This window comes from Typopeltis vanoorti, chromosome 18 (assembly GCF_054136105.1).
Source record: "Typopeltis vanoorti isolate ZY-2024b chromosome 18, IOZ_Tvanoo_1.0, whole genome shotgun sequence".
NCBI classification, from domain to species: domain Eukaryota; kingdom Metazoa; phylum Arthropoda; class Arachnida; order Uropygi; family Thelyphonidae; genus Typopeltis; species Typopeltis vanoorti.
The window spans coordinates 90,671,342-90,695,048 of NC_143566.1; the positions used below are offsets into that span (position 1 = coordinate 90,671,342).

The 23,707-nt window shown below is 35.6% G+C and overlaps 1 protein-coding gene across 1 annotated transcript in view; it reads right to left on the reverse strand.

Annotated features, from left to right (window-relative positions):
- LOC150096928 (glutathione synthetase-like) overlaps nucleotides 1-23,707 on the reverse strand; it is a 183,713-nt gene that overhangs the window by 137,362 nt on the left and 22,644 nt on the right. Inside the window, exons 4-5 of the mRNA XM_090408052.1 lie at nucleotides 16,153-16,292; nucleotides 514-556 (exon numbers count right to left, since the gene is read on the reverse strand). Coding sequence (XP_090264178.1) covers nucleotides 514-556; nucleotides 16,153-16,292 — 183 coding nt within the window. The remainder of the gene's footprint in view (nucleotides 1-513; nucleotides 557-16,152; nucleotides 16,293-23,707) is intronic.

Sequence of the window (23,707 nt, forward strand, 5' to 3'; positions counted from 1 at the left end):
GAAAAATCACTAAAGCAAGAGTTTGATGCCAGGATGGCAGGAAAAAGTCTTAATGGAAGACCAAGATCTAGGCGAACTGATGCAGTTAGAAGTGGCTCAAGAAGACTGAAATATATGATAATACTGGAGTGCTGAAGTGACAGGATAATCTGGAGGAAATTTGTTGATGGGGGGGTTAGTAATAATGCCAACTTAATATTTCTGAGATATATGAATATATATCTCAGAAATTCGATGATGTGTAGCTTCAAATAACAGTTCAATTCTTCATTGTGCATCTGTGAAATTTCTTCACCATCCTATATAAATGAGCAGATTTATAATGTAATGTTGAGATGTCTAGTCCATCAAAATTGTCCTTCAGTTTATGATATGATATGCAGTTATCAAGAAAGTAATTTAGTTCATCTATAAATATATCTTTCCAAAAGCTACTTAAAAGATATTGCTTTACTATATCAACATTTTCAAGTCATTTTCTTTATATGTGCAATTATGTAAAATTTTACTTACCTCAGCTTCACTCACTTTCATGTCCAATTTATTTAGAACAAATCTGAAAAATATAAAATTAGAAAAGATCAGCAGAACTTGAAGGCTTCTTAGGGATATTGACAGAAGAAAGTTAAAATATTTTGGACACATAGAAAGGATGAAAGGGGGACTGCTCAGAACAGTAATAGAAGGTAAAGTTCCTGGAAAAGGAGGCAGGGGTAGACCATCAATGAGATGGATAGATGGATGGCGTGTGTGGAGTGACTGATCTTCAGAGTTGAGGCCGCCAGAAAAGCAAACAACAGGACTACATGGTGAGGCCTGGTGTGGCACATCACCGAGCATTGGAGTGACCATACAGCATCTGTAGATGCCCAGTGAAGTGAAGAAGAAGAATATAAAATTACTGAATGGCATTCTAACAGGAATAGACATGGAGGGATATGTAATCTTTCATGAAGACAGAAAGCAAAAACGGAGGAGGTGTGTTATTGATGATGGCAGAGAAGTTGTGCCCATCTAAGGTAGAGATGCAAGGAGCAAATACTGACAATGGTTTTGAAGCAGTATGGTGTGAAGTGGAGGTAGACAGGATGAAATGTTTAGTAGGGTGTTGCTATAGACCTGGTTCTTTTCTCTAGAAGGCAGTGAGAAGGAAATGTTTAGACACATTGGCCTGGCAAATAAGAAAAGGGTGATGATTATGAGTAATTTCAATTATGATAATATAGACTGAAATGAAGAGATGGCATCAGGAACCAAAGAGAATGAATTTCTTGAGTTTTTAAGGAATAACTACCTTAAGCAGTACACAACAGAGGCCACACATGGATTGAAGGGCTGGTAGCCAGCCATATCAGGACTTTTGTGAGAAAGGGTTATATGTGGAACTATAAGGCAGATGATTATGGCAAACTCAGGAGGCAGCTTACAGCGATATCATGGAATGAAGAATTGCATGGGAAAGAAATTAATGATGCTTGGTCTCTACTCAGGAATTATCTTGCAGAGACAATGACTGAGTATATTCCAAAAGTCAGGAGATTAAATAAGGTAGGTGTAAAATGGATGACTGAAGAGGTGAAGCATGCAATCTGGAAGAAAAAGGCATTATTGAGGAAGCATGAGTGGAGATAATCAGTTACATGAGGAGTACAAAAAGCAATGAAGGAACACTCAGTAAGGGTAGCATGTGTGGTATGAGCAGCAGTTAGCAAATAGCATTAAAAGAAATTCTGGGGAGTTTTTTCGATATGTGGCCAGTAGAAGGAAGAATGATTATGGGAGGGTAACAGTCAGTGATTAATGGAAGAATGATAAAAACTGAGGAGGGTATAGTAGAGGTGTTAAATGAGTAGTTCATTAAAGTATTCCATCCTTGTGATTGTAATATAATGCAAAACGTGAGAACAGTGGGAACAGGGGAGGAACCACTGATGGCGAGTGAACAGGAAGTATATGAGAAATTGAGTAAACTTGATGTCAACAAGGCCATGGGACTTGATGGTATATCACCATGTCTTGAGATAATGTTCCAGGGAGTTAACAACAGCTTTAACATGCATTTTTTATGAGTTTTAGGATAGCCCATGTTCCAAAGGAATGGAAAGATAGCAAAATTGTTCCACTTCATAAAGGAGATGATAAGACTAAGGCTTCAAATTATAGGCCAATCTACTTGTCTGGAGTTGTGGTCAAGGTGTTGAAGAAGCTAGTGAGGACAAGGATTCAGAACTCGGTGGACAGCAGTAGAATTCTCTTTAATGGATAGCATGGGTTTGCTAAAGGAAAACTGTGTTTTAGCAATTTACTTACTTATTATAAAAAGGTGATGAATGCATTACACAAGGGGGGGGGGTGCATAAGATGCATATACAGATTTTAGATTTCGCAAAGGATTTTGATAGATTACCACATCACAAATTAGTAATTAAATTGAACAGATGGGGTTGAATAGTAGATCAGTGTTTTGGATTGGAGATCAGCTGTCTGATAGGATATCACTATCCCCATACATAACAGGTTGTGTATAGGGGCAGTGATATCCCAGCAGAGGAAAGTCACTAGTGGTGTGCCCCAGGGATCTGTTTTGGGGCCACTGTTGTTTAATTTGTAAGTATATGACATTGGAAAAGGCTTAAATGTTGATATACAGTTGTTGGCAGATGATGCAATGGAGAGAGTTATAAGAAGTAGAGCAGATGTAACTTTGCAAGAGGACCTAAATAGACTGTCAGAATGGGTGAGTGTTGGGGATCTCAGTTTAATGTTGTAAAGTGTAAGGTTTTAAAATTTGGGAAGCAAAGATGGGATGCAAAGTATAGAATTGGCTGGGATATTTTGGAGGAGATGAAGGATTTGGGTGTTGTGGTGGATAGAGACATGAAATTTCATGGACATTTTGCTAAAATTATGAGGACGACACCGGATTATGGGAATGATGTGGAGATGAAAAATGTTGATGTGTTGAAGTAAGGATGTTTTGATTTCAATGTACGAGCTTTGGTTAGGCTGCATATGGATTACTGTGCACAGATTTGGTCACCAGGTTTTCCAAGGATGATGAGATGTTGGAGAGAGTCCAGAGACAATTGACGAAGTTAGTTTCTGGTCTCTGGAATATGAGGGCAGATTGAGAGAATGCAAATTACAGAGCCTAGTTGACAGAAGGAAGAAGGGAAACATGAGTGAGATGTATAAATTGGTAAGGGTTACCAGATTAGTGTGGATGAGATTTCTCATAGAATATATGGAGATGGGGAGAACAAGAGATCATCCCTGGAAGATGTATAAGGTGGGTTTGAGCAAGGGGATGAGGAGTAGATTTTTTTGCATGGAGAGTGGTGGGTGCAGAAACAGTGAATGCATTTAAGTTGAGGTATGATGAGTTGTGTATGTGAGAGTGGGACCTCCCACGATAAGTCTCTTGATAATAATAAATCAAAAAATAGAGAAATACAAAAAATTAAAATTCATAAGAATATTTCTAAAAATGTGTAAACATACACTATGCTAGAGGAAGATTAGTAAGGTAAGCAAGGTAAAAGGGGAGAAAAAAACATGATCATTCCTGATGATGTGAATAAAAGATGGATAAAAATGTGCACCATATAAAATGATTAATATTGGAAGATATTCATCTTCCATTAATAATGAGAAATCAGTGAAACAAAGTGAATACAGTGATCTGCAACTGAGTAAAATTCACGGGTTATAATTGAGATAATTTTAGTTTTTGCTGTGAAGTATATGTTAAGAACAATCAAAACATGACAATTAGAAGAATGTGCTCTCTATATAAGTTCAAATTTCATAAGGGATCCAATTATCTTACATATAAAACCATCATTACCATAGCACAAAAGTGCTACTGTGAATAAAATTTGCATTTTAGAAGATTAATTAATCCACCATATTAATCCAAAGAAACATCATAAACATACAACCACAAAAATGCAAAAGTTAAAAACACTTCCACATCTACTTCACAAACATTTGCGATTTTAATACAAATATAAAGACTGGATGCTGCTATGTGGGAGAAGATATATTTGAGTGTCTCTCATTTCACAACAATCCAAATGTATATCTCTACTCTTCTTTCTCATCACCAACTTTTAAAAATACTATAAACAAATGCGCCATGGATCATAAAAAACTCCACAAATAAACAACCAAAAAAATCGAAAAACAAGAAACAAATATCTATGCACAAACACTTCTACATTCAATGTTTGTCACATTACTGACATTAACATAAACAATAAGCACCACCACTTACAGGAAATAAAACTACATGTTATCTGTCACAAAATTTCAACTGGCAGCCACTAAACTGTCCAAGCTACATAATATAAATAACATGAGAGTGGACATTGCATTTATGTGAAATAAATTATTTCACATAAACTTTTCATGCAGGTATCAAAGGGTGAAAATTTAGGTATTAAAACTGGAATAAATGATGATTAAAAAATAGAAAAGTGAGGGAGAAAAGTTTTCAATCTCTGCAATTGTTCTCCTGAATCCATCAAATTTACTTACAAGGCAGGTCTTTAATTCTATACCAAACTTAACAATGCCAAAAACTTTTTAGCCTTTTTAAATAGGAATCAGAAATGCAGTAAAATATCAATTACCTGTGGTAATTGGATAACTGATAAACAGTTAATCCAAATTATGTTATATTGGATTAAATACCATGTATTTAACCCAATAAAAGATAAAGATTCTTGTATCCGTGTGTAGAGGCTTAAGTTGGAGGCTTAATAGATTTTTTACAACACTCAGAAAGGATTAAAACAGAATTTAATACTTCCTATATTTCTTCTCAGTCACTGAGACATCTTCAGGGATTACAAAAAAACTAATGTAACATAAAAACAAATAACAAACAATACTAAGTCCAACCATGTAGGTGACACTAAAGTCCTAACTAGGTGGAGCACCCTCTAAGGGCAGTAGTAGGTGGCCTGGAATGTAGTGTGGGACCTCTGGTGATAAGCGTTTCCCAATTCTTAGGAAGTTTAATGCAGCCATATTTATTAAGATTTTGGTTGATTTCTGAGAGCTACTGCTGATTCTAAGAATAGTCTCTCTTTTTTGAATTTTCTGTGGTGGAGCATTGGTGGTTTTTTTCCCATGAGATCCTATGGGTTGTATTCAAAACATGGTCAGCAAGGCCTGACTGACCATAGTCATGGTTGCAGATGTATGACTTGTGTTCCTCCAGGCAGATGGTTGCTGATCTGTCTGTCTGTCCAAAGTACGCCAACTTACAGGAACAGGATATTTTATAAACTCCAAACACTGAGAAAGAAGGGAGCTGATCTTTTGTAGAATGGATAAGTGTAGCAAGTTTGCGGTGGGGCTTAAATGCTGTGTGTTGGTTGTATTTGTTTAAAATCTTGGCTATTTTTTCAAATGTGCCATGGATATAGGGTATGGTGATGGCATTTCTAAATTCTTTCTGAAAAGAAGACAGGGGAATGGGGGAGGAACTGATTATTTTTTTTGATACTGTGATCGCTGTAGCCATTGGAGAGGAAAGTTGTGTATGTGGTCAAGTTCAGTTGTAAGGCGGTTCCACTGGAACAAAGATTGTGGGGTCTCTTGGTAAGAGTTTTAATAATGCCATATTGTTGAGCGGGGGTGGTGGTGGGAGAGTTTGTGAGTGTATCTGCCTGTGTGTGTGGGTTTTCTATATACAGTGAAGGAAAGTGTACCATTAGGAAGGCGTGTAACTAAGGTGTCTAGGAAGGGTAAACAATTGTTCTTTTCCTTTTCCATTGTAAACTGGATTCTTGGAAGTAGGCTGTTGAGGTGACTGAGGAAGGAGTCTAATGTGTCTGGGCCATGAGGCCAAATAGAGAACACATCATCAACATATCTTAGCCAGACAGAAGTTTTGAGAGAGGCTAAATGGCTCGTTTTTCAAAATCTTCCAAATAAAAATTTGCAAGAGGGGGTGAGAGGGAGGAACCCATGGCAGTTCCCTCTATCTGCTTGTAGATTTTTTGTTCTTCCAAGAAAAATAAACAGAATTGATGGCAAAGGAAAAGAGATCTAAGAGGTCAGAAGGAAAAACGTTTTCTAAGAGTGTTAAGGTATCAATTAAGGGGATATTGGTAAACAATGAGGAGATGTCAAAGCTTACCAATATGTCTGTGTTATTTAAGGTTAAATTTTTTATGAGGGTTTTAAAATGGGTAGAGTTTTTTTTTATATAGGATGTGGAAAGTCCAGTGAGGGGGGGGGGGGTCAGAGATTTGGCCAGTTGCTTTGACAGTTTGTAGCAAGGTGTGTTAGTGGCATCTATAGGTCTTAGTGGGGAATTGGCTTTGTGGATTTTTTGTAAATCGTATATTCGGGGAGGACAGGAACAGAAAGGCTCGAGTTTTTTCGTGATGTCCGGGGGGTCAGGACGATACTTTTTTAAATAAGTTTTTAATTTTTTAACTTGTGTTTTTGTGGGATCATGTTCTAGCGGAGTGTATTGTCGAGTGATCTCGGAGGATAATTTCCATTTTTCGATTGTATTCCGTCATTAAAACCACTGTGGCATTACCCTTATCCGCTCTAGTGATGATGATACTTTTTTCTTTCTGTAATTTCATGAGAGCAGTGCATTGGATGGATGATAAATTACTTTTTGGAGGTGAAGACTGGGTGAGGATGTTGGCGACATCAAGCCTGATGTTATTTGCTATCTCCGGCGCTAAGCGACAGACCCTGCATTCGATATTAAACATTACTTTGGACAGACAGGCAGATCAGCATCCATCTGCCTGGAGGATCGCAAGCCATACATCTGCAACCACAACTATGGTCAGTCAGCCTTGCTGACCATGTCTTGGATACAACCCATAGGATCTCATGGGAAAAAACCACCATGCTCCACCACAAATTCAAAAAACAGAGACTATTCTTAGAATCAGTAGCAGCTCTCAGAAATTAATCAAATCTTAATAAATACGGCTGCATTAAGCTTCTTAAGATTTGGGAAACACTATCACCAGAGGTATCACCCTACATTCCAGGCCACCTACAACCACCCTTAGAGGGAACTCTATCTAGTTAGGACTTAAGTGTAGCCCACATGGTTGGACTTGGTATTGTTTGTTATTTGTGCTTATGTTACATTAGTTTTTTTGTAATCCCTGAAGATGTCTCAGTGACTGAGACGAAATATAGGAAGTATTAAATTCTGTTTTAATCCTTTCTGAGTGTTGTAAAAAATCCATTAAGCCTCCAACATGAAATTCTTGTAGTATGTAAATACAAAACTGACAAAACAAGCAAAAATCATAAACTTTCTTTCTAAACTTATTTAGAAAGAAAGTTTTTTCGACTGGTTCCCAAGTTAGTTGATCTCTGGCACAGGCAAGCAGGTTTTTTCTCCTGGAAACTCGGGTTTTTCATCCCGTAAACTCAACAAAATCGGCATCGAACCCACACTATTTTCGGACATGAAAAATATTGTGTTAGGGTTAGGGACCACAAGATGGCGGCACTTGCTAGTTGCCTTCTTCACTGCATACCAATTAATTAGTGATAGCCTTGGGCCAGCTATCTCTGATTGGCTACCAATGGAGATTGAACTGCCCACTCAGTCTCCAAAAGTTAGATAGGGGGCTAAAAACGGCCTCGCCTACTCCCTATATGAGAACAAAAAGGCATTAGCTGATTTTTTTTTTTTTAAACTGATTTGTGTATTTAAATCTACTGTTCACCTCTGAAAGCTGCTTAACTCTGATTCTTTTTAAAAATCTTTAAAAAATGTTTAAAGAATTTTAAAATTCTTTTTATGTATACACCTACTGAGTGTTCACTTAATAAAAATGAGGATATTAGCACAGATGCTAAAGGAGTATTCACTTGAAATGGCTGTTAATTTGCATCTAGGTACAGGGTAGATTTCACTGGAGTGGAAAGAATGCAAGATAATTCCATTGCCAAATGGTTGTACAAAGAACCCACACTATTTGACGATAGGTCAATAGTTAGACTGAGTCTAACTACAGACCTATCGGTATCAATCTCTTTTGGAAAAGCTGGTTAGAGCTTGTATACAGAAATGGATTAACAGAGAATCTATATTTCATGATGAAATATAGATTCTGTTTGGGTTATTAAGGGTAAGGTCATGTTTGAGCAACTTGCTCACATTTTATAGCAATGTCATCATTGAATTAGACAAATGAAATGGATACAACATGATACTTTCAGACTTGCCTATCTTTTGAAAGGATACAGCATAAAAGTCTGTTGTATAAATTGGAGGATATAGTATTGGATTATAAATTACTAGTTTGGATAAGAGGATGGATGAGTGACAGATATCAAAAAGTGGTGTGGGATGTGAGTCTACGAGATTCAAGATGACCAGTGGTGTACCCCAAGGATCAGTCCTTTGTCCATTGTTATTCAGTCTTTACTTTAATGACATTGGACAGGATTTGACAGGTGCCATACAACTCTTTGTTGATAATGCAAAGATAGACAGGGTAATGGGGCTGATATGCTGTACATGCAGAATGATGTGAATATGCAGTAATTATGGGCATGTGAAAATGGCTTCTGAGTTGCAAATACAACTCAGAGGATAATTGCAATGCTGAAACAAACCTTGATATGCAAGGATAAGGAAGTTACTTTGCCTCTTTAAAAGACCTTGATACAAATACAACTCCACTTGGTCTTGCACAGGTCTAGTCTCCTAGTTTCCTTGGTGAGGATGATACAGCAGAGAGAGCGCAAGGGAGAGTGTTAAAGATGATGTTGACATTGTGAAATACAGATTATGAAGACCAGGTGAGAATCTGTGTACTGTAGATAATATCAAATAAGAGAACAAGGGTGGGGTGATATGAGTGAAATACAAAATTCTGAGAGGATTGTACAGGAGGCCAGTAGATACAATTTTTCATTTTACAGAAGTTGAGGAGAAGATGAGAGAACATTCATGGAATGTTAAGAATAAATGCAGTAGAGAGCTAGATTTTTCTCTCAGAGTGGTGTATGATTAGAATGGATTGCCTTTATGGGTGGTGAGTACAAGAAGTATGAATGAGTTTAAGTAAAGGTAAGCCAACTGGTGTAGGCTTCCCTTAATGGGTCCCTGACTCCCTGGAAGTCACTCTTAATAATAAGAGGGGGTTTCCGAAAAGCAAGGTAACATATTTTTTTTCTCGAGGAGTTAATAATAGGAAGTTGAAATTATACACAAAGATATAAGTGAAACATGCACTACTTCTCCACAAAGTCCCCAAATTTATTGATGCACTTGTTTCAATGATAGATCACTTTATCAATACCAGTACTGAAGAAGTTCGTGTCCACACTCAGTAACCAATATAGCACTGCCAGATGAACTTCCTCATCCGTAATGAAATAATGAAATGCCTTCTGGAAAGGTGCTTCTTCAGGGGATCGAACAAATGGAAGTCTGAAAATGCTAAGTCTGGGCTGTGTGTGTGTGTTGGAGGGGGGGGGGGGGGTGGCAGAGTTTCTCCGATGATTACAGAGCAACCACTCATGAGTGGTGTGCACAGTGTGTGTGGCATAGCATTGCCATGCACCAAAATCATGCTGCTTGTCAGAAGTCCTGGTTGTTTGTGTCAAATAGTGGCTTTCAATTTGCCCAACATTGCAAAGTAAAGTTCTGCGCTGAATTTTCCTCCCTTGAGCAAGAAATCCACCAACAGAATGCCTTGGCAATCCCAGAACACTATGGCTATGACTTTCTGGATAGTGAGAACAGTTTTTAAATTTTTTTGCACACAGAAGATTGATATTTCCAGCTCATGAGGTCTTGACTGCTCTCTGGGATAAATTGATGTACCCACATTTCATCTCCTGTGACTAGGTGAGCAAGAAAATCCTTGCCTTTGTCACTGTATTGAAACAGATTATTCAAACACATCCCCCTGCATGTTGCCTTGTGCTCCTCTGACAAATGTTGGGGCTCCTGGGAGTACATCTTTAAAAAACCAAGGACATTTTGAAAAATTTTGTAAACAGTGGACTTACTCAAGTTAACTACCTGTGCAATATAGTGCAGTTTCACTTGCTGGTCTTCAAGAGCACCCTTAATGCACAAAATGTTGTCTTCTGTCTTGCTTAACTGAGGCTTGCATGCTCAATGTCAATCTTCAATGTCACCATTGCCTACTTTAAATTCATTGCACCAAAAACACATCTACTTCTTTGATATCATCTTTTCACCATACATAGCAACCAGTTCATGGTGAATGTCACTTGGTTAAGCCCCTTCTGCTTGCAAAAAATGAATAACTTCATGGACACCTGTTTTGGACCACACTTGCATGATAGCCACCATATTATAACTGGAATTAGCTGTGAGGCAACAGAAGTATCACACTGCAATGGCAGTCTTTTTTGAATGTTATTAACAGATTTATCTGTCCACCATGTTTTATCTCAATCCCTTTTACTATTATTAAGAAAACAAAATGTGTTACCTTACTTTTCAGAAAAGTAAGATAACACACCTCGTAATAACTTTCTGACATGGGATTGTTATGGTTGAATGTAGGATTTTTGTCTTCTTAGAGTTTCTGCCTGGTCCTGAATGAGAACAACAGTTCAAAACAGTTATCAGGCCAATGAAACCCAATTCATGTACTAATAGAAGGTGAATATATGGATTCCTGAGTAGCATTTATATCTTAAGTAGTGCAAGCAAAAGCAACTCTCTCATGGTGAAGGTCATATTCTCATAAACTATCAGGAAAATTTGAAACTAGCCACAAGGAAGGAATGGATATATATCATATATGGATATATGATATTCAACTTCATCCTGCTCAAAGCTAAATGGTGATCACATCCTATTTAAAATTCCCTGTATACTCTTGTGTCCTTAATCAGCATGCAGATATTGCTATCAACAATAATCTAATCAATGAGACATTTCTTGTTTCTTCTTTCCAAATGTTTTAGGTGTAACATCTCATCAAAGACTTTACAAATAATAGATCAATGTGAAAGAAAGTTTACAATCAGAATTAGCTATGAAATGTTAATTATATCAGAATATGCAATATCGACTTCATGTATACTCTGGAATGTGCAATATCATCAACTTCATGTATACTCTCGTGATGTATACACATATCATACGTGGGACACCACGAGAGTATATATGAAGTTGATGATCACAGTAAGAAGATAGTTGACATTAAATCAGATGTAAAACAAGGTTGTAAACTGCCTTCGCTCTTGAAGAGCAGAGATCTTATCCATTCAGGCTGGCATGTGATCTTTATAGATTATAACTATTTCATTTTGGAAAAAGAGTTTGTGAATGTCTTCATACAAAGTTAACCATTTTCATCATTCTTCCATGTGAAATCACCAATGCCCATTCTTAGTGGAGGGTTGAGAGAGAGAGGAGTGAAGTAAGTACCATGTTTTGTCTCTAGAGCAAGCTTCAGGAATTATCTCATTCTTACTCCTATAACTGCATGATGTCCAGGTGAAATTCATGTGGGAAAAAAAATGTTAAGGAGAACAGTAAAAAATCTGCTAAAGCCTTTTATTCCCTATAGGGAGTATGCAAGGCTGTTTTTAGCCCTAACTTTTAGAGACTGAGGGGACAGTTCAGTCTCCACTGGTAACCAATCAAGACAGATGGCCCAAGACTCACTAATTATGAATGACATTCAGCATAGAGGGAAGATGTGTCACCATCTCATGGTCCCTAACTTTAACACAGTATATTATCTGTCAAAAATAGCATGGGTTCTACAGCTAATATTCTTGATTTATGGGACAAACCACCCAAGTTTACAAGAGAAGAAACCTGCCTGCCCATACCAAATCAATTAACTCAGGAACCAGTCTATGAAAGAAAAAGAAATAGTTCCTCTAGTCAATGACCAGATTAGAACTGAGAATGGCTTTCCTCTGCTATGGGTGCACTGTTTCTTACAAGACAATAATGGCCTAGGTGGCCTAGGAAACCCTTGCTGTCCTGGTTGGCTGAGTGGTTAGTGTACCCACTCTCCAGCCAAAAAACTGTGGGTTTGAATCCTGCCATGGGCATGGATGTTTGTGATTTTCTGTAAAAATACTAGTGGTGGTGGTGGGCGGTAGATGGCATTGGCGTAGATGATGATAGTAGTTGTGGATCATTGTAGTTGGTGGACTGAGTGTTGGAGATAGAGTTGTAGAGTAGGCGCCCTTCCTCGATGAGTCTTTACACTCCCTGGAGGTGTACATAATAATAATAAAATTGAAAGTATAGTACATTGGTTATTGCTAAAGAGATGCTATTTTTCACTTAAATAAATCTTCTAGAAGCCTTCAAAAGACCAAATTAAATTGGTCTTTTGAAGTGGCTCTTCCCTTGGTGCATAGCATTATACATGTCTGCAAGGAGATGTGTTCTGCATTATGGAAGATACTGAGATAGGAGTGATGTTAGCTTGGTCCACCTTTGCTACGAGTTGCCTGGTGTTGCACTACCTTACCTCAGTCCTGAAGATATTTTCAGGCGCAAACTTTGTTTGCTCACACTTGGATAAAGAATGAAACTAAATTTGTTACAGTCTAACCAAGTGCAAAATAAACTTTCAACCAAATTAAATTATTGCTATAAGAAATATGATATGGAAGTCAGTCATTAAAATCTGAACAATGAAAATAGACTGAATAACAGTATATATATATACCAATCAGTCTCAATAATGAATCTATAGAGTATGTAATGCATATTCTATAGATGTGAAACGGGAAAAGGAGATCTGCCTAAACGCCAAACTAGTAATACATAAGACAGTGTTCAAACAAATTTTAACTTGTGGATCTAAGGGAGGGGGTGGGATAAAAAACTAAACAAGATTGGAGATCACAGATAAAGAAGTTTTAAAAAATATCAAAATTAGGAGTGAATAATAACTTCAGTGTACACAATCATATTAGTAATGAATTTTTCGGAAAGCTTTTAGTTATCAGTATTTTTGAATACTGATGACTGATCAGTATTCAAAAATATGTAATTAGAGATGATCCAATATACAAATGTTATTTCAAGAAAACAAGTGCTTGAAGAAAACTGCAAGAAAACATCTGAGGAAGACCAAGAAGATTGAGATAGAAATAACACTACTTTATTGAGCTTCTACTATTCCTGATTCATTTTGTTGGTCTAAAGAACAAGAATATTGAATATAGGCAAAGGTACATCAGTGTCTCAACCTCCTTAGATGACATCTGAACTGCTTCCATTATAGAGATCTATGCTGGCTTTCTTCAAGAATGACAGTATTGAGGAGATAAAGGATTAAACCAAGAATATAATTTCTTGGCATTTTTGATTTATATTATAACCAAGTGGTGGACACAGGAAGTTAAAGAAGCAGTGAAGGAAAAGAAGAAAGCATATCAAAAGTTCCTGGCAAATAAGTCAGCATATCAAAAGTTCCTGGCAAATAAGTCAGCTTTTACTCTTACAGAATACAGAAACAAATGTAAGAAAGCTAAACAGTGTGTAAAACTAGCTAAACAAAAGTCATGGGAGGACTTTGGCAAGAATATAGAAAATAAATATCAAGAAGGTGGCAAAATATTCTGGAGGTTGTTGAAGAAGCTTAGGAATGGAGGAAAGAGTGCTGTAAAAGGAGTTAGAGATGATAAAGGTGACATGAAAATAGGAGAAAAAGATATCCTTGAAGTATGGAGTAATTACTTTGAAAAACTGCTAAATGAAATAAGCAGTGATGACAGCACAGTGATAAAAAACACTGACCAGGCATGCAGTCAGGAATACATATCCATACTTGAAGTAGAAAAAGCCATCAAAGGCTTGAAATGTGGAAAGGCAGCAGCAGGAGTAGATGATATTCGACCAGAAATGCTGAAGTATGGTGGTATAAGAGTCTTACAGTGGCTGCACTGCATAGTTCAGAAAGCCTGGACAGAGGGACGAATTCCCGATGATTGGAGTAGAGCTCTCATAGTACCCATATATAAAAAGGGAAATAAAACTGAATGTGAGAATTACAGAGGTATTTCCCTACTGAGTGTTCCTGGCAAGATCTATGCAAGTATACTTGAGAAACGGTTGAGAAGAATTGTGGAAGAAAAGCTTGGTGAAGAACAAGCTGGATTCAGGCCAAATAGAGGCTGTCAGGATCAGATCTTCACTTTATGACAAATAGTCGAGAAAGCATGGGAATACAACAAAGATCTGTATTTAAGTTTTGTCAATTTGGAAAAGGCATATGACAAGGTGCCAAGAGAGAAGCTATTCAATACGCTGCAGTTATATGGTGTCAATGGGGCATTATATCAAGCAATACTTAGTCTTTATTTGAGTTGTAAGTCAGCAGTTAGAATTGAAGGAAGTACAGGAAGATGGCTTAATGTTAAATCTGGTGTGAGACAAGGATGTACATTATCCCCTCTGTTATTCATTATCTATATGGATCAAATTATGAAGGAAAGTGGTATTAAACCTGATATCAAAATTGGAGATGTTAATGTCAGCTCTTTGCTTTATGCGGATGATGTTATACTTCTAAATAAATCCGCTACAAGTCTGCAAGATTCTCTGACTAAATTGAATAGCTGGTGTAATAGATATGGTATGAAGGTCAGCAATAAAAAGACAAAAACAATGAAAATAGGCAGAATCATTGAAAATGTCAACTGTGTTGTGAATGGAGAACCTGTGGAACAAGTAAAACATTTCAGCTACTTAGGCACGATTTTTACTGAAGATGGTACATTAAATATAGAAATAGACAACAGAATCAGCAAAGCTGGTATGGTGGGAAGTCAATTGAATAAATTCATATGGAATAAGAGAGAAATTAGTCGGAACACTAAATTAGCTGTATACAAGACAGTGTTCAAACCATTTTTAACTTATGGATCTGAGAGCTGGGTCAGAAGTAAAACACTTGACCAAAGACTAGAGACTGCAGATATGAGAGTCCTGAGAAAGATTAGAGGCGTGAACAGATGGCATCAATGGCAATATCATATTAAAAACAAGGATATTAGGAAAGAACTTGACATTGTCAGCATCCAGGAATGCGTTAGCAGAGCTAATCTCAGCTGGTATGGTCACTTAAATAGAATGGGAGAGGAAAGATTAGCAAAACAAGTGTTCTCTGCCAGGTTGGCAGGAAAACGACCCAGAGGAAGACCAAGATATAGGTGGATTGATACGGTACAAAGTGCCTTAGACGATAGAAATATAAGATCTGATAATGTTGGAGTCTTGACAAGTAACAGACTGATTTGGAGGAAAATTGTAGATAGGAAGTTAGTAATGATGTAATTTTTTCATGTAGTACTGTCATATCCTGTACACCCCTTGAGGGTACACGCAGGAATTTGATGATGATGATGATGATGATTATAACCAAGTGGAAAAACTTCCAACATCTATCTCTAATCCAGAGTATTTTAGTAATAAGGTGTGACACATTTTGGCTACTTGTATATGGAAATATGACTTCCACATCACTTACTAAGGCAAGTGATGGACCCTTTACTTCCAAATGAAGATCTTGAAATCACACCCACTCAGGCAGAGCATTTAGCTCAAACTTTTCCTCACACAGCAACCTTATCAGATAGCAGGGATTATAAAAGCATTTTGCTTCACCCTGTCAGCAACGTCTTGCGTAAGGCAAGTGATGTGAAGTCATTAGTCATTAGAAGTCATTAGTCACTAGTGAAGTCATTGTTTTCTTATACTTGGATAAAGGATTAAACTATAATATAATTTCTTGGCATCTTTAATTTATTTCACGGATTCCTTTGGAATCAGTGAGTTGCAAGTTAAATTAAAAAATTGATTTTTTAATTATTTAAATTAAGGGGATATTAAATCTCACAATATTTCAAAGCCGAATAAGAAACTCAAAGCGTTTCATGCCGAATATAGTAAACTATAAAAGGTTTGGCAGATTGTAGATTAAATAAAAGAAGCCTATTGGCGCTTTTATTTAAGTTAAAAAACAGATACTTAGGTTTGCATCATTTCATAATCACATCACACAATACAAATACACAATGATAATGCAAAGATATATTCTTTAGTAAAATAAGCAATGTATTTATATAACTATCATTTAGGCATATTTCAATCAGGATAATTAAAAAAAAAATTATACACACTTGTATAACCCCTGAAGTCTAGAAGTCATACCACCAAATCCAGATGCTATGGTATTAATCTCAACTTGTTTTAGTGATATTTCTTGATCATCACCAGCATCCAGCATATAATCACTCCTCAGCATTCCCAAATTAAGTGTCTATAGAAGAAAATTAAGAATCCACTGAATAAAACTAAATAATGACTATTTTAATCTCATATCATAATGTTTAAAATGTATGCTCTTCTAGGGAAAGGCATTTTAGTTACACATACTTAAATACCTATCATACCTCTATTTGAACATGTTTGCCAAAGATGCACTCAACATTAATTGTAACCCATTCCACATGCCATGAAAAGAATCAGGACCTCACAATGGCTCTTACTGATGTAACTGCATCCTGGACATAGTAAATCTTTTCACCAACATTCCAAGAACAGAAACTACACAACTACTACAACACAAGACATCTTCCTGCCAGACACAATGAATCTCTTTAAACACTGTATCAATAGTACTTTTTCAAATTTGAAGATTTTTTTTTTTTTTGAACAGAAAGAAGGACTTGCAATGGGTTCTCCCTTCTATCTGTTGTTAGTGGATCCATCATGGGGTGGTTTGAAAAAACAGTCCTCCAGCATCAAGGAACAAAACCAAAAAATTGATGAACATATGTTGCCGATATTTTTATCATCTGACCTGGTACTATTACCCAATTAGAAGATTTCATCAACTACCTGAACAACATTTATCCTCAAATTAAATTCATTGAATTAGAAAGAAAGAAATCTTCACAGTTTTTGGATATTTTAGTTGAAGTATCTGAACAAAACACACTCAACTTTTCAATCTATAGGAAACCAACTAACACATACATGCAGTGGCGTAGCTGGGGGGGGGTCCGCCCTGGGCAGCATTTTTGACGTGAGACACAATTTTATTTTTCGACGATTCTTTTATTTATGTTAACGTAGTAGTTTTTATTACTTAATTAATTAATAATTAGTTTTTAAAAACTGTACTTACAACTAAAATAAACATAAATATAGTGTTTTAATTTAATTTCCCTATACGTTGTTTTGACTTTTTGTAGTATTTTTGGTGTGTATTGAAGAGGGGCAGCACACTCAGGAACTGCCCCAGGCAGCAAAAACTCTAGCACTGTCTACATGCCTTCTCATTACCCACTCAGCGCAAAAAAATAGGCATCATCCGTTCCTTACATGACAGAGTCTATAAAATTTCTGCCAATATAGATAAAAGAAACCAAGAGCTACAGTATCTTAGTTCAGTTCTTCCAAAAAATGGCTACAACAGAACATTAGTCAAAAAAAAAAAAAAGTTCTGTTTCAACCTCCAAAACAATCAAAAGAACAACAATACCAAGACTATAAAGGAGGTGATTCTCCCATATATACAATCACAGTTCAAACAGCAAGATTGCTAGGTCTCATTTTACCCAATCAACAAAATCTAATCACCTGAAACCTCCTAAACTTCCACTTATACCACTTACAAAACCAGGTGTCTACAAGATCAGTTGCAATTGTAACCTACACTACATTACACTACACAGGGCAGACAGGCAGATCCAGATAGAGATGCCAATTGGAACATTTCAAGGACATTGAGAATGAAAGAAATCAGGATTGGTAGTACACACTACTGAAACAAAACATCAATTAGATGGCAACAAACTAAAATGCTCCACATAGGCTACTGTTTATACTCAAGAGCATTCAAAGAATTGGCTGAAATGAACAGTGCAACAAAAAAACAAGAGATGATTTTACATCAAGCCTGGTCTTCATTAATCCATCACGAGAACTCGTATCTACCAATAGTATACAGCAAAGTGTAATAGCGAATGTACGTTTTCCATTATTTAAACAAATATTTTTCACTAGTGATGTTAACTGTTATTACTTGCTTTCTGGTTCTGTTTAGTTTGTGTTGTTTCTCGATGAAGTGAAACGAACTATTTCACAAAACTAGTTGAAATTAAAAAAAAAAAAGTTCCTATTTGGCATCTTTGTTTGTGGCTTAATAGCAGATAAAATATTTCTAGACTTTTACATCTATGCTCCTTACTGACTTGTATTTTTCTATCATATCTCCCTCCTCTCATCTGTCCATTCCTCAAACTTTGCATCAATCTCTCCATCTATCTTCATATGAGCAATTCTATAAGCCAGCTACTTCTGGATCTTTTTAACTGTCTCCCCATCTTCTTGAAATACTATATTTCATCTAGACTACTGATGTGCCCAGATATAGTCGCCTGGTATTTCATTTAATAAATACCAAGTGAGGATGATAATAGATGGGATGAAAAAATTGGAAACTCACTGGACCAAATGTGTAGACCTCGATGGAGACTATGTTGAGAAATAAAGGTGATTTTTTCCAAAAAAATGTGTTTAACTTATTTTTTCAAACAACCCTTGTATCAGCAATACATAGTTAATGAGACTTTTCTTATTCCTTGCCTCTTCCCTCCATATGAATTTACACACCTTTTTATGTTGGAACATTGTTAGCAATAACCAGTCTATGTCCTGAGCAGAAATCAAACAGGTATTTGCCATTATTATTAGCCTTGGTTTTTTTACCAAATTTTCACAAAATATTTTTGTATGTCTGACAATCATTTCCTACTCTGCTATTTAGATCCCCAACAAGGACCAACTTTTCCTTTTTCATTGTGTTAGTTGTTTTCTCCAAAGCCTCAAAAAAATCCTCCACTTCTACCTTAGTAGAACCTTCTGTGGGAACATAGGCACAAATAAGTCATTGTCCAGTTCCCCATTCTAATATTTGCCCACATTACTCTACTTGATATTGTCTGCTATTCAATAAGATTAGCCTCGTATTTAATGTTGAATATTATAGCTACTAATTCTTTTCCCTGATTGTTATGGTCTGAATATAATATTTTGTATTCAATGCTTAGAAATGTCTCACCAATCTTTTGTCTTTTTCAGTCACCTGTATTATATCAATGTGGTACTTATCCAATTCCTCAGCTAGTTCCATTTCTTTGCCATTCAGGCTTTTTATGTTGATAGTATCGATCTTGAACTCAGGTGATGTTGATTTGGGGTGTGTTCTAGGATTTGTTCTGGTAGCTGACTTTTCGCTGTTTGCCCAGGTTCCCTGACATAAACAACAGGGGCTTTATTTAACTGGGCGACGACCCAGCCAGCATGAAACTCTGTCATATTGTACTATCATTTTATGTTGTGGTTTAAGCCAATAAGAATACAATTTGGCTGGCTAAATCCCAAATTGCCAGCCAATCCTCATTCATTCAGTATCCAGGTAGCTAACAGGGTGCACCATGAGAAGGTGAGGAATAGACAGTATCACTGGTATGAGAAGCATGTTATGGAAGAGAAGCTTGGAGAATAATAAGTTGGATTTCGGCGCCAAACAGAGGTTGTCAGGATTTAATTTTCATTTTAAGACAAACAGTGAAGATGTCATGGGAATAAAGTAAGGATCTGTATTTAAGTTTTGTAGATCTGGAAAAGGCATGTGTCGAGTGTCAAGAGAAAAACTGTTCAAAATGTGTAAGTGGAACATTATATCAAACAGTAATTAGTCTATATTTGATTTGTAAATCAACAGTTACTGTTGAAGGAGGTACAGAAAGATGGTTTTATGTTAAATCAGTGGGAGACAAGGGTGTATATTATCTCCACTGTTATTTATAATCTATCAAGATCCTATTATGAAGGAAAGTGGTATTAAACATGATATAGAAATAGGAGATGTTAATATTAGCTCTTTATTTTGTGCAGATGATTCTATATTTCCAAATAAATCTAGTACAAGTCAGCAGGATTCCTGGACTAAATTGAATAACTACTGCTGTGATAAATTTGGTATAAAAATCAGCAAATAAAAAGCCACAGAAAAATAAAAAACATCAACTGCATTCTGAATGGATACACTATAGAACAAGTAAAGCATTTCAGCTCTTAGGCTCAATTTTTTAATGAAGATGGCAAGTTAAATATGGAAATAGACAGCAGAATTAGCAAATTTGATATGATAGAAAGTCAACTGAAGAAATTATAGGGAATTCTTATTCCATATAAATTAAGAGAACCTTGTAATACAAGACAGTGTTCAAACCAATTTTAACTTATTGATCTGAGAGTAGGTTATAAAAAACGCTTGATCAAAATTGGAGACCACAGATATAAGAGTTTTGAGAAAAATTAGCGTTCTGAACAGATAACATCAATGCATTATCACATTAAAAATTAGGATATTAGAAAAGGAGATGACATTGTTATTAGACCCAATTTCACATGGTATGGTCACTTAAACATAATGGGAGAAAGAATTAGCAAAAGAAATGTCTGTGCTAGAATGGCAGGAAAAAGACACTTAAAGGCCATGATCTATTGGACTGATACAGTAAAGTGACATAAAAGAGAGAAATAAAAGATCTGATAATACTGGAGTCTTAACAGATTAATATAGAAGAAAATTGTTGATAGGAAGTTAGCATTTGAATGAAAATGTTACATCATTGCTATCCAAATACAAAATATTGTTATATATAAATAGGGGTGTTTGAAGAAGAGAGAGTGAAGAGCAAGAAAGTGAAAATTGTAAGTATATTACCTCAATATGATAAAAATGAATTAAAAAGAAGGGCTATGATGGCAAAGAATTCTATGCACAGGCTGTATAGAAGAAATGGATGTGGAGTAAGTCTGAAGGAAGAATTGGATTGGCATAAGACAGACTGCCTACACTTGAATGCATTTGGTACCAGGAGTCTTGAAAAACTAATAACTGGCATGAAACCTAACATAGAATCAGGGAAACTAAATTATAATGGGAAGAATGGTGAGAATATGTGTATATGTATCAGAGCAACAATGTTATAACAAGGATCTTGATGTTTAAGCTTATACGTAGATTCTCACACGTCATGTTATTTCAGGAATTTGACAACATAGACCAGATAATAACTAAAAATTTTAATTATTACATTTTATATTTTGCCCAAAGTCAATTGGCATCTTCAGGGATTAATACATTGTATCAATGTATTAGTATGAATCCCTGAAGATGTTAATTTAACCTTGGAAAAATATAGGAAGCAATAATTAAAATTTTTAGTTACTATCTAGTTTATGTTGTCAATTTCCGGAAACAACATGATGCTTAACAAGGATCTGTACTTAAGTTTTGTAGATCTGGAAAAGGCATATCACAAGGTGCCCAGAGAAAAGCTTTTCAAAACAGTACAAATACATGGGATAAATGGAACATTATACTAAGCAATATATAATCTATATTTAAGTTGTGAATCAGAAGTTAGAATGAAAGGAAATACAGGAAGGTGGTTGGATGTAAAATTACTCATGAGATAAGGATGCACATTATCACCACTCTTATTCATTATCTATATGGATCGCATTATGAAAGAAAGTGGTTTTAAACCTGATATTAAAATTGGAGATATCAAACTTAGATCTTTGTTTTATGCAGGTGATGTTGTACTCCTAAACACATCCAGTGCAAGTCTCCAGGATTCTCTAAATAAACTGAATAATAGCTGAATAAATTTGGCATGAAAATCAACAATAAAAAAAAACAAAAGCTATGAAAATGGTCAGGAGCATAGAAAACTTTAGGTTCAGTCTTAATGAGAAGTTACAGAACAAGTAAAATATTTCAGCCATTTAGGCAATTTTAGTGAAGATGATAAATTAAATTTGGACATAATAAGCAAAGATGGCATGGAAGGGAACTAACTGAATAAATGTATATGGAAAAAGAGAGAAATTAGCCAAAACATTAAACTAGTAGCATACAAGACAATATTCAAACCAGTTTTAAGTTATGGATCTGAGAGATGAATTAGGAATAAAGCACCTGATCAAAGATTAAAAATCACATACATTCTGTAAAAAATGAGTGCTTTAACAGATGGTATAAATGGCAGAATCCTATTAAAAATGAAAACCTTAGGAAGGAACTTGACATTATTTGCATTCAAGCGTGAGAAGGGTTAATCTTAGGTAGTATGGTTACTTAAACAGAATGAGCAAAGAAAGGTTAGCAAAACAGGCGTTTAATGTAGGAAAAAGACTCAGAGGAAGGCTAATGTCTAGGTGAATTGATTCTGTCAGAAGTGCCACAGAAGAACAAAATGCTAGATACAGCAATATTGGCATGCTGAAAAGTAATAGAAAAATTTGAATGAAAACTGTTGATAGGAGATTAATAATAATATAAATTAATCATGTAATAGTATCATACTAACCTGAAAATCCATTGAGGGCATATATCAGAAAATTGATGATGATGGTATATGTCCAAGACAAAGGCAAAATCAGGACCTTTAAGCCCGAACCTTTAGTTCATCATTTGTGAGTGGTTTATTTGTTAAATTTATAACCCAGCTGTCATGGAAAGACTTAGTTTAGTTGAATATTGTGGTGGTATCTATCTTCTAATATTTTCTTAACTGCTCTGATTATATGTCAATCTCCAAGTTTGGGGAAGTGATTTTTTTTTAAAAAAATAAAATAAAACTTATATAAAATAAATAAATAATTTATTTATTTTAATATATGTAATTTTTAAAACTGTTCCTTTGAACTCTAATTGCATAACCCTATCAAGTCAGCTGCAACTGAGACACAAGCTAGTGAAGCACATGCTTCATGACTCATTCTTATGATTCATGTTTTGTGGTGTCCAGTCTTTCTCCCTGATAATGTCTATGTTTCACTGGATTAAATACATTGGATTTGTGAATAAAATTCTATATTTTTATATACTATAGTTCATATACAGTAAGCTGTATATGTATCCATTAACTGGGGAGAAAAACCCTGCAGTCCATGCCCAAGACTGGTTAACTTGGCTATGTCTAAGAAAGATCCTAAGCTCCTCATGTCAACTACAAGAATCAAACCCAGAACACTCCTTTCCCAGATACATGGTTGCAAAGTGTATAGCCACTTGGCTAACTGTGCCGGGTGGCTATGCACTCGGCATTAATAATAATAATAAAAATGATAATAATAATAATGATGATAAAAGACCGTATGATTTTTGAAAGGTAGGTCTTGCCTTAGGAATTTGCTTACTTTTCATAATAAAGTGATAGTTGAGTTGGATAAAGTAAAACAGCTACTCAGTGATACTGATGGATAGGGTTTATCAGTTTTTAAATTTAAAAAACCTGTTTTAGAAACTAGAATTAATATGTAAAAATTAATTATTTAATTAAAAACATTAACATTTTGACTTGAAACCAATGTATATGTTACAAGTGAGGAATTGATGACGTAGAGTGTGAAAATGACTATGGCAAAGATTTTTTAAATTCTCTTGATCTAGATAACGACTGTGGATTCCCTACGTTGTCTGACAATTACAATCAATCAATTTCCCAAATTAGAAAAATTTGCAAATTTTTTAGAAAATCTCCTGTAAAAGATAGCATCCTTCAGAATTATATAAAACAAGAAAAAGGAAAGGAATTAAGCCTGATTCTTGACTGCCAGAAGAGATGGAATAATTTAGAGGCCTTG